This window comes from Rhinolophus sinicus, chromosome 16 (assembly GCF_057876585.1).
Source record: "Rhinolophus sinicus isolate RSI-liver-muscle chromosome 16, RSI-T2T, whole genome shotgun sequence".
Taxonomy (NCBI): Eukaryota; Metazoa; Chordata; class Mammalia; order Chiroptera; family Rhinolophidae; genus Rhinolophus; species Rhinolophus sinicus.
In genome coordinates this window covers 151485658-151501081 of record NC_142516.1, presented here as the reverse complement: position 1 = coordinate 151501081, position 15424 = coordinate 151485658, and the positions used below count along the sequence as shown (strand labels likewise).

General features: G+C 41.4%; 1 protein-coding gene across 3 annotated transcripts in view; it reads right to left on the bottom strand.

The window, feature by feature from the left end:
* ABCC4 (ATP binding cassette subfamily C member 4 (PEL blood group)) overlaps positions 1 to 15424 on the bottom strand; it is a 246122-nt gene that overhangs the window by 120739 nt on the left and 109959 nt on the right. For all 3 annotated transcript variants that reach the window (XM_019737179.3, XM_074329431.2, XM_074329430.2), the window contains 6 exons: positions 10763 to 10859; positions 7206 to 7415; positions 5693 to 5833; positions 5245 to 5282; positions 4748 to 4842; positions 2815 to 2961 (listed from right to left, as the gene is read on the bottom strand). In XM_019737179.3, the coding sequence (XP_019592738.3) occupies positions 2815 to 2961; positions 4748 to 4842; positions 5245 to 5282; positions 5693 to 5833; positions 7206 to 7415; positions 10763 to 10859 (728 nt within the window). The remainder of the gene's footprint in view (positions 1 to 2814; positions 2962 to 4747; positions 4843 to 5244; positions 5283 to 5692; positions 5834 to 7205; positions 7416 to 10762; positions 10860 to 15424) is intronic.

Below are 15424 nucleotides of genomic sequence, written 5' to 3'. Positions count from 1 at the left end.
GGTCTCCCTGAATAAAAAAGTATTGGGAAGAGAAAGATGTGCTTCCTGATCTCTCCGTGCTGCTCAGAGAACATGCTCTGTAACTCTGGGGCAGCAACTGTATGCGGGGCACTTGCAGACATTTAACGGAACTTCGAGCGCGTCTACCTCTCTACTCTAGAGGGAAGTTCTGATTTTTGGGTTTGTTTTTTTTTAATATAATATAACCATTAAAGTACGTACAGTCAGTAATATCAACTGTGAAGCATCACTCTAGCTCTGGCTTGTTCTTCCCACAATAAAAAGTGCAAAAGTTTTATCCAAATGGAAATTTAAAATCTACCATACAAAAATGTCTTTAATTAAAAGCACCTTTTCATCTACCACTCAAAGAGTAAACACCTCATGGCCTCTAAATATTCCGGACAAAGTAGGCCTACCTTTGGAGTCCTTACCTGGGCTTCTATTTTCTTGAAGGAATAAAGTCCTGCCAATAGATACAGGAAGGGGAGGCAAGATAAGCGCTCCTGTGCGGCTCTAAGATTAGCAACCTCGAAGATTTAGACATGGTCTAAATCCTTGAATAATAAATAAATCAGCACATGGAGAAGCCTACAGGACTTGAACATGCAGAGTCCGGTTAACTGTGGTCACAGCATTCAGCGGCTGTGATAACAGAAATTCAGTCCCACTTTACGCTCCAAACTTTTTACTGTAGTTTTCTAATTAACTGGCAAAGTGGAGCGACTTTATAGCCGTAATCGTACATAAGTCCTCCAATCACTTTCTAACTACAGCTGTAATAAGACTGTAAATTTTAGGGGCCTCTGCAGTGTACAATTCCTTGTGCTTTGCACAGTGCCTGGGCTGAACATGTGTAGATAAATCTACACAAGGTGCTTTTGAGAAGAGTCTTATTTCATCCTCACAACAGTCTTTTGAAACAGGAAGGGCAGCAGCAGTTATTTCCATTTCACAGGTGAGTAAGTTCTGAGGTATCGCCATTGTTGCTCAGATTCATTAGGCACAGGCCATGTCGTAAGCATTGCTCTAAGCACTGTGAATGTGTTAACCTGCTTAATTCCCACAATATCTTAATAAGGCAGGTATGAACAGTATCCCCAATTTACAGATAAGAAAACCGAGGCACAGAGAAATTAAGTAACTAGCACATAAGTATTAATATAACTATAACCAGCTAGTACTTAGTAACTAGCACCAGGACTGAAGCCAGGCAGCTGACTCAAGTCCATACTTTTAACCACAACAACATCCTGCTTTGCGATTTGCCTGCCTAATAGCATCTACACGCTTTGGCTTGGGTCACATGGTGAGTCAATGGCCAGTTCAAAGCTACTCCTGAGCTCCCTCTAACCCATCTCCCTGCCTCCACAGGTTCTATCAATTATTACCTGCAAAAACAAAGCCACCCTGGGGCTCACCACAAACCTAAGCAACTGAACAGAGTGGGGATGTATGTTGATGAACTAACTCTTCACAGGAGCCCGGGTCAGGAGGCTACCTTCAGAAGCAAGACAAGCCAAAGGCCTCAGAGAGAAGGTACCGTATTTTGCTGTGTATAATGTGTTCCTGTGCATAATGTGCACCAAAGTTTTTGGCCCAAACTTTCAGGGGAAACTCTTGCGTTTTAATTTTTTAATTCAAACTTTTATTTTCTTACATTCAGATAGTACTTGTTTTTCGTATTACGAAGGAATTTTCACATTTATTTTTTAACATATTATGGTACAAGAAATTGTATGCAACAAATAAGTACTAAACACAAGAACAGATACAAGGTACAAGAAATTTTATGTACCAGTAACAAATTTACGATATCTATATACCATAGAAGGCCGAGAACTATTCATCATTGCAAGTTTGTCCTAAGTTCAACAAAACCAATTATCGTAGTCGAGGGTATTATTTTGCATACAGATATGGTTATTGATTTCTAGAATTAAACTTTTAACTCATAAATACACTTATTTAACTCATAAATAAAAGAATTAAAAACATTTATATAGATATGGAGTTAGTACTACTAATGAATAATGCGTATCCTTATTTTTCCCTCACGAATTTGGGCAAAAATGTGTACATTATACACAGCAAACTACAGTATTAATCACTTAGAAATCATTGGGTATACTCATATCATGACCTTACTAGTGATGACCCACCTAGCAGATACAAGCAAGCCTCTAATATGTAACCAGAAGTTTACTTTAAAACTATAGAGTTAATAACATATTGAAGAGGATGTTTGCATTTTATCCATCTTGGATTTTAATTAATTTTTCATTATCATTTTAGGTAAACCTCATACAGCACATCCAAGAGCCCTGTGGTTCCAGAAATGGATGGACAATGAAAAAAAAAAAGAAAGAAACACACAGCCTGTCTCATGTAGAGAGATTCCTTGTAAGAGGGTCCTTCCTAAAAGATAGCCTAGCTTACTTAACACTACCTGATACAGCCAATGTTTAAGCAACTAGTCAACTACATTTAAACATGTTTGCACTGAATTTAGGGTATTTTGTATGCCACACAACAAATGGATTCCTCAACCATTCTGCCAAGTGAACCTTCGTTTATTTTTTTCCACGCACACACACATAAATTGGAATAAAAGCTTGTATGCCCCCTCTATTCAAATTTTCTCTGGTCGAAGAAAAATGTCAGTGAAGCTTTTTGTAGAAAATAAATCAACACGCATAGTGATTTTCTTCCAAGCATCACGAGCATCACCTCCACTTTCAAATACTGAAATGCAATCAGACGCTAAATATGTTAATAAGACATATTTACTGAGACACTTGGTGTCTGACTTACCTATTGGATTTCTATCAAAAAACAATACTGGAGCTTTCAAAATGGACTCAAACATTCTGTTGTGTAGAGCTTGTGAAGAATTAACAAGGACGTAGAATACCAACAGAGATCTTGCTATGCCAAAAATGACGGTAACTATCGTTAAACCTGAAAGAAAGAAACATCATTCAGAGCACAGGATCTCTGCCTTTTCTCCCACGATGCTAAAGCATTTCAAGCAGTTTATAAAGGTACTATGTATTTTATTCCATAAAGGATCTGGATTATATTAAGAGTTTAATGCATTCACAAGATACATTTATAAAGAAGAACGTAAAATGATTTCTTTTTCTCTCATTAAATAGAAACTACCTGGGGAAAAAAAAAATCAGGTGTAAAGTAAATTTCCTTCCATTCTTTCCTAATTCAATTACAAGTTCTATTAAAACCTCAGAAGACAATTATAAAAAGTAGTTGATCTTCCCTTCGCCATATCCCAAATCTTACTATTTACAACAGGTCTCTCGCTCTAAAACTGGTACCAGCATGTGACATTAACAGGGAACAGGAGAAATGAGTGACCATTTCCTTGTAAAAAATGCCCAAGTAGCTTTAAAGAATATGAAAATACCCTATTAAGTTGCAAGTAGAAAACCTCCTAGTTGAATTGCAAAAAAAATATAAATTATATTTTAACATGAGATAATCAATCTAAATGAGAAACTAATGTCTCGTTAAGTGTTTTATATAACACAAAGCATTTTCGAATGAACATAATCATTTATCTATTTTATTAATGACATAAATGAATACCTCCTATTCATATAAAAATTTAAACATCTCCCCTAACGTCTCTCGAACTCACAATGCTACACACAGTGGGGATAACTCATAATAAATATTCCATCAAGTACTTTTTTTCCCTTCAGATGACATATCACCCTTTTTAAAACTCTGAAGGCTGCTCAAATTCCTAAATTCCATCAATAGGCAGGCATTGTCTTTAGCCCACATGAATATATAACAGAACCATTTTCCTTGTTTCTTTAGGTCTCCCATAGTCCACCAATTCAGAGGGTAAACAGCTAATGGATTTAGATTTCTTAGCAAGTGATCAACGCAATAAATACCAAATTTCAGTGAGGAGGCTCTTACGAAGATAACTTGTTCTATCTTCAAGGAAAGCTTGTATGAGCATTTCCTGGGGGGATATTTAAAATTTCAGATGAGGATTTCCTTTAAAAAGTACGTAATGCTACATATATTCTAAGCACTCTCGTGAAAACAGAGTACTGTGTTACTATTAGTCTGGCAAGCCAAATGTTAAATTACTCACACAGTTGGGAAGGCGATAACATTGTGATCTCTAGGTAAGAAAGAGAAGGAAGCCTAATTCCCAGACACTGGATTTTGCCCTGCTTAGCTTCCCTCTTAAGTAATTAGTGAAGCCCAAGAGATGAGCAATATGGTGAAGGGAGCTTTGCATACCTGCGAAGGAATAATGCTTTTATTTGGGGGGCCTTGCTGCCAGAGGATTTCATCCAAGTTCAACAAAAGCCAGGGTTTATTCAAACAGAATTGGAACAATCCGAACTAGAGGGTGGGGATCCGTTTCTAATCCCCTTGCCCATCCATATAATAATATAAGATTTAGCAAAAGCAACCTATTAGAATAGACAATAGCCACATATTTCCAGTGGCTGATTTTTTGAATGCTCAATCCCGGTTTAACTTCCAAAATCCAGTACAGAGCAAATTAAGATTCTTCATTGAACCTCTTTCTTCCAGTAGATTTTAAAAAATAATTATTCTAATTAATTCACAGAGTAAATGCAACTCAGACTCTTAATCTGTTAAGACATTACTGAATTACTCCTGGAAGCCTAGTTACTCACACAGGCTCATTGTAAGCACCTCAGACTCTCATATAATAGACCAAATGATTACACTTTACCTGAATAAATTCCTAAGTACCAGTTAAGATCGAGCTTCTCAGTTACATTTCCTTTTCCATTTACAGTGACGTTCAGGGCACTCTGTTCATTTGCCCTACGGACCGGGGAAGAAAAAATATTAAGCTGTAGATGGAATTTAGATAAATACAAAAGGAGAAAATAAACTTAACCTCCACTTGGGAGATACGTTTTATACTGGAAGATGACTTCCAGCTCACAGGGGCCTGTGTATGTCTGCTTCATAAAAATTCAATGTGAATCACGACTGTGAGTTCTCAAAAACTGTCTGAGAAGATGCTGCTGAGGATGAGACAGGAGTAGAGACCATGGGAGGGTCACACATCACCAGCAAGAACTTGAATTTTTCTTCAAGGAAACCAAGTGAGGATTAGAAGAGCAGGCTGAACAAACCCTACCCCACCCCCAAGACTCTGTGAGAAAGGGAGGCTTCATTTCAATTGTATAGCATCTTGCGGTCAGACCAGAAATAACTCACCAGTGTGAAAGCCACCAATCCTGAAGAATGTAGACAACCTAGAGTAGGGAAAAAAACAAACACAAAAATCAAACGCTAACGTCACTTACCGACACAAAACTCTCACTTACTAAAATGGAGAATCGAAAGGCTCCAGAAAAGGCAGATGGTCCTTCCGACTCAGGTCAAGGCTGTGCCAAGCCCAACACCCCAGAGAACAACAGGTCAAGGAAGGGCATATTACATTTTAAAATCTCTAAAAGACATTCCTTTTTTTCCTTGAAGCCCTTTGTGATGCACGCTCAACACTGGTACACATCACTTATTTCGTTCCCCACAGAGAGCCTATTTCATGGCAAATACAGGGGGACTGCAAAATACAGTAACATAGTATAAATACAGTACAAACGTAAATGCTCCTGTAGATTTCAAGCTAACAGCACAAAATAAAGCCAATGTCCTTACTTACCTGGGATGCGGTGTTCAGCAGGATGAGGAAGATGATGATAAACCAGTGAGTACCAGCTGTGAAGTAATTCTTGTAGGCCTTAAGACCAATTTTTCCTTCAGAACGGCTCTCCTCGGTTACTGCAACCGGTGTATTCTCATTCTGGGAAGGAAAAAAGGCACTGAGAGACAAAATTTTAAATAATGAACCCCAAAATTTCAAAAGTTCAGTAATGCACTCCATTGACAAAGCCATGGGAAAACACACACATTTCGTACACTGACAGGAGCGCAAAATGGTACATCTCCTATGGACAAGGGTGTAGGAATATCTAGCCATACCATATATGCATTTACCCACGGACCCAGCCATGCACTTCTAGGAATCTTTAGAAATAAGGAAATATCGTTTGCACAAGGCGATTGCTGCTGTGTGGCTTTGCTGAACATAGAACATCATGATTTCCAACACAGGCACAACAAACCCGATTCAAGTATAAATGCAGAAACTAGTTCCGAAATAATATACAAGGATATGTAGCTAATGTATCACTCTAAATTATTTGTTTCACTCAATGATGGAAACATAAAATAAAGTAGGGGCTCATAATATTATCAAATACATACAGTAAACTGAGTTTAAGCAGTAAAATGGAGTGGTAAGAGTTTGGATAGAGCTAGGAGAGCGTATGTTCGGAACCAATTTGGTTTCTGAATTTTAGAGAGTGATTCACGAGTTTGAAATGTGAGAGACTAATCCGAATACTTATCAGAATCATCCAGGCTCCTGGATTTGGCTACTGAGGAATACCTGTGTATATATTTAAGGAAGAGTTAGTGCATTTCTGCACTTCTGTCTGGAGGACTTAGAATGTATTAGAGATTCACACGAGCCAAGGATGTCCTGGTCCCTGTGCTGGCCACTGGGGAGTCAAAGATGGATCAGGTGTGGGTCTCAGTCTTGCAGGGTAAGAAAGGAAGATGGGAACTAACTCTCAAGTGTCTACTGTGACCAGGTCCTTTACACACGCTACTTCTGGCCTACCACAAACCATCTGACAGTGGGGCAAAATAATACTATCAGTCATCTGTGGTGCCAGGACATTCCCACATATAGGAAAAGTAGCTGATTCAATGTGGGCTACAGCAGGACGCAGTCTGAAGGAGTCTTTCAATGAAGCCTCTGGGTGCAAAAGGAAAGCCTGGGGCCACCAGAGCAAGTAGGATTTATCTATGAAAAATTCAAGAGTTCTAGGATGCTATCGGTGTGAGCCACCTATACCTACAAGTGTGTAGCAGTACACGCCCTCACTACTGATCTCCGTAAGATTCTCCATCCGATACCCAAAGGAGAACCCCAATCAGGCCTGCTCCCTTTGTTCGGTTTTAATTCTACAAATTCCATGGAATAAAGCCTGGGAACCTTAGGATCTGCTTTGGGACCAAAGAAGATGTCATGAGCAGAGCAGACTGAAGACCCATGAGATCACCAGGAGCGGCGAGAACCAGGGCATGTTGCCAGATGAGAAACTCACAGCTTGGGTCTCTGGAGCACCATCTTTCAGTGAGGGTCTAGAAGACTGTTGAGACCAAACCGAAGATTCCGAGAAAGTCCGATTCCTCAGCGTGGGACTTTCTGGCATGGACGATTGTTCAGCCTCCTCATTTTCCTTCTTTAAAAGGGAACCAAAATCTACCCCGGATTTCAGAAACTCAGTGTATGTCCCCTTTTGCACCATTTTACCCTAAAATAAAAATAATTTCAGAAAAATACATTTGCGTTTGATAATACCAATCTAATTTAACACTAATCAATAAAAGTTAAATGACCTTCAATTATGATTTTCACAAGGAACATTATCCTTAGGTCTGAAATGCTGGCTGACTAATCTAGTTCAATTTCACTGGACGCAGAACTGAGCATTCCGTTCTCTGCCAAACCCTATGTTAGGTGCTGGGAGAATACAAAAGAAATGTGTAATCATATATTAAAAATGGAGATCATTGACATAACTACTATGGTCATGTAAGGAAGTAAAAAGTATAGACGTTGGTGGGAATATCAGTAGTTTTTTTAGACAACATGAAAATTGAGATGAGTCTCATGTAACAAGCAGAATTTAAAAGGGAGTCAATTGGGAAGGATATTCTGGGGGTGGGGGGAGACTTAAAATTGACACGGAGGTATGCTCATGCACTTCTGTGTAGGTAAAAGTCACTTATCACATCTTTCTGACCATTGTCATATATCATGTGCACCAATAGGACAACTTGTGTAGGAACTAGCCCTGCATACATAGAACCCATCAGCTGCTTCTTCATGGTCTTTATTCTAAAACTGCCCGCAAAACTCAGAAAGTTCCCAATTCAAAATTCAATATTCCGTGTGTTGAAGTAACTAAACAAGGAGGTCATTAGACAGGGGCGGCTCTAATGCCTTGGTAGCCTATGCAAGGAAACCAAAACCTAAGCCAGAGTCAATGCACTCAAATCTGAGAAGATGAAACTTAAGAATACCCACGAGCACCCAACCCAACCAGGCTTTCCCAATCAGGCAACCACTGAGGTGATAGCCAATCAAATAATTTTTCTTTTTAATGTATGTGACACCTCATTTCATAGTTTCCCCTCCTTACCAAGTTATATAAAATAATGTGCAGATGTTTTCACTATTTTCTTACCCTATGAAACGAGACTCAGCCTATTTACTCAGTGGTAAACATAGTATTAGGCAAAATCCCAGGATGCAAAACAAATCAAAGGACAGCCCTGGTTACGGCGGGTCAGGAGGAAGGGGGCCCAAGCCCACTGTACCCCTCTCATCCCACCCCCACAGGGGGTCCACTAAGTAAAACCCAATGAAGCTGTTGGGAACCATTTGATACTACTATTGAATTAGAAAATTATTCATGATATATTGTGTCTTGTTCCACTTGGGAGGCAAAATTCATACACCTCATTTAATGAAATTACCGCTTTCCAGTTAAGTATCTGTAAAATGCACAAGAAAATGACTACGGTGTAGAGATAGCAGTTTTATTCAGCAGCCAAGCAAGAATTATCCCAAGAAGGGAAGAGGAGGCAGCCAAGCCCTCTCTGCTGTTAGAGGGGGACCAAACAAACAGTAAGGATGAATCATAACTCATCCATGGGTGCTCACCAGTGGACAAATGGTTGTTTTGATAGTACTAAAATCGGGGGTGATATCCTCAAAAGCAATAAGGGGACCCCCAAAACATCTAGGGCCTGGCTCAACAGGTTATTCTCCTGCCTGCTGATTCTGTACTCATCACACTGCCAGCACTGGGGTCCTGGGACACTAGTCTCACCCCTCTGCACACGAACCTAATTGTCCCCAAGTTTAAGGACTCTGAGCTCCCTAACCCCAGAGGAGAAGGGAAGCATCAACATATGAAGTGCTTTTACAGAGGTAGCGACTCTGCCTTTTTATAATCTTTTATAGGGCAGAAATTCAATTGGTGAAGTTAGGCATTTGACCGAGGGCCTGTTGCAACTGACAAGGGTTAATGATGGAGGTACTGAGACACAGAGGCAAACAAGCCCAGGAGAGATGCAAGCAACCACTAAGCCTTAGAAATCCTCGCTAACCTCCAGCCCTGCAACCACACTAGCTGTTGTGGGGTGAATGGTAGCCCCCGCCAAGAAATATGGTCAACTCCTGGACATGGTACCTGTGAATGTGACCTTGTATGGAAATAGGGTCTTTGCAGATGTAATCAAGTTAAGATGAAGTCATATTGGAGTAAGGTGGGCCCTAAATCCAATGACTGGTGTCCTTATAAAGATCAGAGACCCATACAGACACAGGGACAATGCCATGTGACAATGGAGGCAGAGATGGAAGTGTAGCAGCTACAAGCCAAGGAACACGAAGGATTGCTGGAGAACACCAGAAGCTTGGAAGAGGCCAGGAAGAACCCTCCCCTAGAACCTTCAGTGACAGCATGGCCCTATCACCACCTTGATTTTGAACTTGTAGCCTCCACAATAATGAGAATATATTTCTGTAGTTTTAAGCCACCCAGTTTGTGGTACTTTGTTATGGCAGCTCTAGAAACTGATGCAACACTAGCCTAAGCCCTTACTTCTGTCTCCTGAACTTTAGTAAAACTTCTCATTGTTTCTGCTATGGCCCCTCCAATGACCATCAAGAGGGATCTTTTAAAATCACGCACCAGATCACGTCACTCCTGTGCTCTGGACCATCCAGTGGTTTCCATCCTACTTCGGGTGCCGCTGGGCACCAGGCTCAGCCCATCGCCCTCCGTGCTCCCCCTGCTCACCCTGCCTCAGCCACACTGGCCTTCCTGCTATCCCTGCAACGTGCCAGGTCAGCTCCTTCCTCAGCACGCTGCCACTGGACCCCTGCCAGTGCCCCTGCCCCAGGTTACTGCACGGCCAGCGTCTTCATGTCACTCAGGTCATGTGAGGCATCACCTCCTCAGGGAGGAAGGCATTTCAGCTCCCACCCCTCTATCCATTTCGTCACATCTATTCCCATAAGGATGGAAGCCCCATGATGGCAGGGACTTGTCTTACAGCTGCATAGGCTCTCACATATCAGGCATGCAAAAAGCCCTGTGCAGTGAGACTAGCAACAGTGGGTGTCCCTGAGCAGGGGTGCATGGCTGTCCAATCATGCTCCTGTAATTAATGCAAGACACTCGTTAGGGAAACCCCACATGACAATCCAACGGATACAAGCATGTCTTTGTAGCTCTAATTTCCAAATAACACTTTGGCTTAAGTCATGGAACAGGAAAACAAAAGGTTCTAAATAAAGTAGCATAATTATCCTTAACAATTTCACTAGAATAGTTTTGATTTAGTAACTCTGAGGGAGCAATTTTATATACAGTAGGGTACGGGCCTTAGGATGCAATAGTAACATTGCTACATGTCTTTGTATTCTTCCTCAAAGGATGGATAGCAGCTCTGAGAAGAAAGGAATGGAAAGCTGAGGAGGAAGAGGGAGTTTACAACTAACGCAAGGAGAGTGACCTGCCAGGAGGCCTTGCCTTCAACACACCTGAGAGCTAGCAAGCTCCATACACTTCTAGAAATTACTTACATCTTTCAATATCAGAATCTGAGTGGCAGCTTTTAGGTACTGCAACTGATGAGTCACTAAGATTGTGATCTTCTCATGCAAGGTTTGACAAATACACCTATAAATGTAAGAGGTACAGTATGCAAAAACACATTAATGGGGGGCTCCAAATTGAAAAACGTACATCTTGCAAACATAAGGAGACAAAGACAACACAGTAGTCAAAGATCTGTAGTTTAAATACCAGTATAAATACAAATTAAATACAAATGTAAATCAATGAAGCTGACGAGGTCCTCAAATTCACCGGCAGCAAACTTGAGTCTAGCTCTGCTAAGAAATTCTAGAAGGTAGTCTAAGGCACGAGGTAGCGACTACTAAGTTTGTTGTGTAAACTCAGCTTAACAATTATTTATATATTTCACATTGAAAAACAATTGAGCAATGCTGACATTTCAAAGCCTGACTGAACTGAAATATCAATTATTTTATCGCTGTGTAGGAATGGGAGAAGAAGGGAGCTATGTCATATAAAAATGTGTACATATTTCTTAGACAGTTTCATAGGTGATTATCATTTATGATGTACATATTAAGCAAAAGAGAAAAAAGTCTTAGATTCTCAGTAACCTTTGCCAGAGTGCATTTTTAGACGTTTCTTCCTAAATACGATTAGACAGAAAATAAATACGAGTGCAGCCTCGATCAGTCCCAACCAGGAAGCACATCTTGTTTCATTAGGACTGAAAACCTGCAGAACATGGAGAACAGAACCCAAATGGCCAAAATCAGTGGAAATCACCCAGTGGCTCAAAGGAAACGCCAATTCTCTTAGGGAAGACCCATCTTATTATTCAACCTTAGAGGGTTTTTGTTGCTGTTGCTTGTTTTGTTTTTTTACTGTAACTCCTCAAAGTACTCCTACATATTAAATGCAGACCCCTAGAAAACCAGCCGCAGCTGCAACCCACAATGGTCTGCAACCCCTCCAGGTCAATGAGTAGCTGGTACCGGGCCCCAGAGACCACAGGCAGGGCTCCGCGTATACACTCTGGTCGCCTGAGTCTCACACTGAGCACATCTCAGGAACATGGCCACAACTCAACCTGCTGAGGTGGGTGAGATCAAGAGTTGTGGAGACCCTCGGACTGGAGTTCAAATCTATGCCCTGCTCTGCCTCTTACTAGCCCAATAACGTCAGGTAGCTACTAAACCTCTTTGAACCTCAGCTTCTTCAACTCAAAATAAGGCTAATGTCAACTCATAGGCATGTTTTAAGAAATAAAAGCACTAATCCATTTGGTAAATGTTAGCTCCATTCTCTACTCTTCCTGCAACCCATAAAAAGCCATATGTTTTGCAGTCAGGATAGAAAAGCCTAAGGGGACACCTTTGAGACTGGGCCCACGGCCAAAAGCAAGACCCCAGGAGGTAGATGCACATACTATCACATCGCTCTTTAAGTCTAAAAGGATTACGTTTTCCCTTTAGACTTCATACCGAAGTTTCTTGACTAAGTAAATTAAACCCCTCGTCAGGCATAGTATAAAAAGCTTTTAATGGAATTGTTTCTCCTTAATTCAAAATGACCTGCCATTAATCCCTGAAGACACATTTTAATCCAATCTGAGGGGTTGTTATGTCCAAGATGGGCCAACTCAAAAGTTTGAAAATATTTTCTTCCTAACATTCCATCACAGATAAGGTAATATAATTTCAATGATATTACCAGTTGATGGCTTTTAACTTTTCCTAAGTTATGCTTTTCATCAAAATCTCCAGGAAAATACTCTATTTTCCAAATTTTTAAGAGTAAAATTTTCCTTTCCAAGGCAGGCCATAAGAAAATGATTGAAATCTATGTAATTTTACTAACAACTGTCACCTCAATAAATTTAATTAAAAAAAAAAAAAAAAAAAAAAAAAAAAAAAGAAAATGATTGATTCCGCAACAAGTTGTTTAACTTATCCTATATAAGACCTGTGTTAAGAGGTATCACATACCATGGTGGAGGTGATACAGAGAAGACAGCCACAACCTTCATATTCATTCAATCAACAAACATTTGTTGAGGTGCCAGGCACTGTTCTAAGGACACATCCACTGGTCAAGAAAACAGGCAATACTCTGCATCGTGCAGAGGGAGACACACTAAACGAATACAGAGAATGTACTACAGGGTCGTGACATGTGCTGAGGAAAAAGCAAGGTGAGGATTGCTATCTCAGGTGGAGGTGACACGTGAGCCAGGAAACATCCCTGGAAGAAGGCATAGCAGGTGCAGAGGTTCTGAGACAGAAACATGTTGTGCAAAACACCTTCATGAATTCACAATTTAGTGGGGGGTGGGGGACGTGTAATGATGAAGTACAACCCATCAAGGGCTGTGGGAAGACAAGAAGGTGCACATTTCCCCCTGGAGAGACAAGGAGGGAAGGTGGTGGCGATGTCCCTCATCTTTCCTCTTTGCCCTGGCACATTGTCCCCTGGCTCTAGGACAGAAGGAACAATATCTGTACAGAGAGACAGATATGTGAAAGGGCTTGCCTCATTCAGGGCACTACACAAAAGCCGGCATGGCTGGAATACGTACTGAGGCTGTGCAAGGAAGTGTTGGAAAGGAGAATCGGGGCCGAATGCAAAGCACCTTGTTTGCCATTTCAGGACTTTGAGCTGCATCCTGAACTTGAAGGGGGCTCTGTGAAGGCCTGAGCAGGAAGGGCGAACTGAGATGGCAGCAGTGTGGAAGGTCTGATTAGGACAAACCCAAAGAACTAATTGCACAGGAGTCTGGGGTCTGGTGACATGGGGCTTTCTAAACTACAGCAGGGATCCATGGCTGGAAACAGATTCCACTGACATTAATTAATCTAAGGGCCCCTACCCTTCTTTACGTGATAGAATCCACTTAACATTTACAACATACAGTTGTAAAACTCACAAACCTTAATAACCTTGGATATATATTCACGACTGAAGTAAACTGTTAATAGCAAGTAAAAGTGTACTTCATTCACTTTTAATACAAAACACTTCGCATTACTAAGCTTCAACACAACCTCCATCTTTCATAGTATATTGTTCAATCCAATTTTCTAACTCGTTGAGAACATTCTCCAGTTGCTGCTGAGCGATTTCCTAAATTGCATTCGTGCTTCCTGCCCTAAGTTTCCCTAAAGAACGTGGTTCTGATTAGCAAACAACAGTTTTAACAAGCTTGCTTCTATCAAGTGTATATCCAAAGTCATTAAACCCGAAAGGTGCGAGAGGACTTTATAAACACCTGTGTTCGAAGAAGAACTTGGGAGAGCCTTTGTGATAAGCACACTGATACTTCGCAATTAAAAATCCTCCTCTTTCCTCCTACTAGTGACATAAATGCAATAACCAGCCGAAACTGTTCTTGGAGCGGTAGGTTACTTGTGCAGACTCACAAAAGACGGAATGACAGATGTGTGGGGGGTTCAAGGTTAAGCGTTGGGACCAGGGAGGCTGAGCTGAGCTACTCACAATGCCAGAGGACAGGGGAGTGGGGAATCTCTGTGTGGGCGCTAGCACCCGTCACTGAACTCAGGACAGCCTACCGGGCACTTCTCTGCCTCGGGAAAATTCATCACGTCACAATCAGGATGGGGTGGGAAAGAGAGGTCAGATCATACAACGGGAGGTCATGCCAAGTGTCAGCTGGCCCTACTCTCTGCATTCTCAAAGATTCCTTGCACTGTGCACTTTTTTTTTTATTGTGATAAAATTTATGTCAAACAAAATTGACTACCATTTTAACTATCACCGCCATCCATCTCCAGACCTTTCCATCCCCCTCATACAGAAGCACATTGTACATACACACTCTGGTGGACTGATTTTAGGGGACCCACCCCGTGACCCATGCTTAGTGGATGACCTCAAATCCCGGCTCAGGGCTGCCTCTCACTGTCTCACTCTCACCCAGTTGACTGTTCGAATCGCCTTACTGCGTTATTTAGGACCTGTTATGAATGAATGGTGCCCCCCACCCAATTTACATGTTGATATCTTAAGGAGCTCTACCTTAAAATTTGGTGATCGGGCCTTTAAAGATGTAATTAAGTTGAAGTGAGGCCATTAGGGTGGCCCTAATCCAATCTGACTGGTGTCCTTAGAAGGAGAGCAGAGTAGGACATAAGAAGAAAGACACCAGGGGTGCAGGTGAACAGAAAGACCCCATGAGCGCAGAGCAGGAAGACAGCCATCTACAAACTAAGGAGAGAGGCCTTAGGAGAAACCAAACCTGGGGACATGTTGGTCTTGGACCTCCAGCCTCCAGACTGTGGGAAAATAAGTGTGTCGTTTAATTAAGCCATCCAATCTGTGGTACTCGATTATGGCTGCCTGCTATAGACTGAATGTTTGTGTTCCCTCCCAAAATTCACACGGTTAAAATCTAATCCCCAACGTGATGGCATTTGGAGTTGGAACCTTTGGGAGGTGATTAGGTCATGAGAGTGGAGCCCTCAGGAACGGGATCTGTGCCCTTAGAAAGACCTCCTCAGAGAGCTGCCTTTTCCCTTCTACCACGTGCGGAACAGAGAGAGGAACCAGGAAGCATGTTGTCACCAGACTTCGAATCTGCCTTGATTTAGACTTCCCAGCCTCCAGAACTGAGAGAAATAAATTTGTTACTTATAAGCCACCCAGTCTCT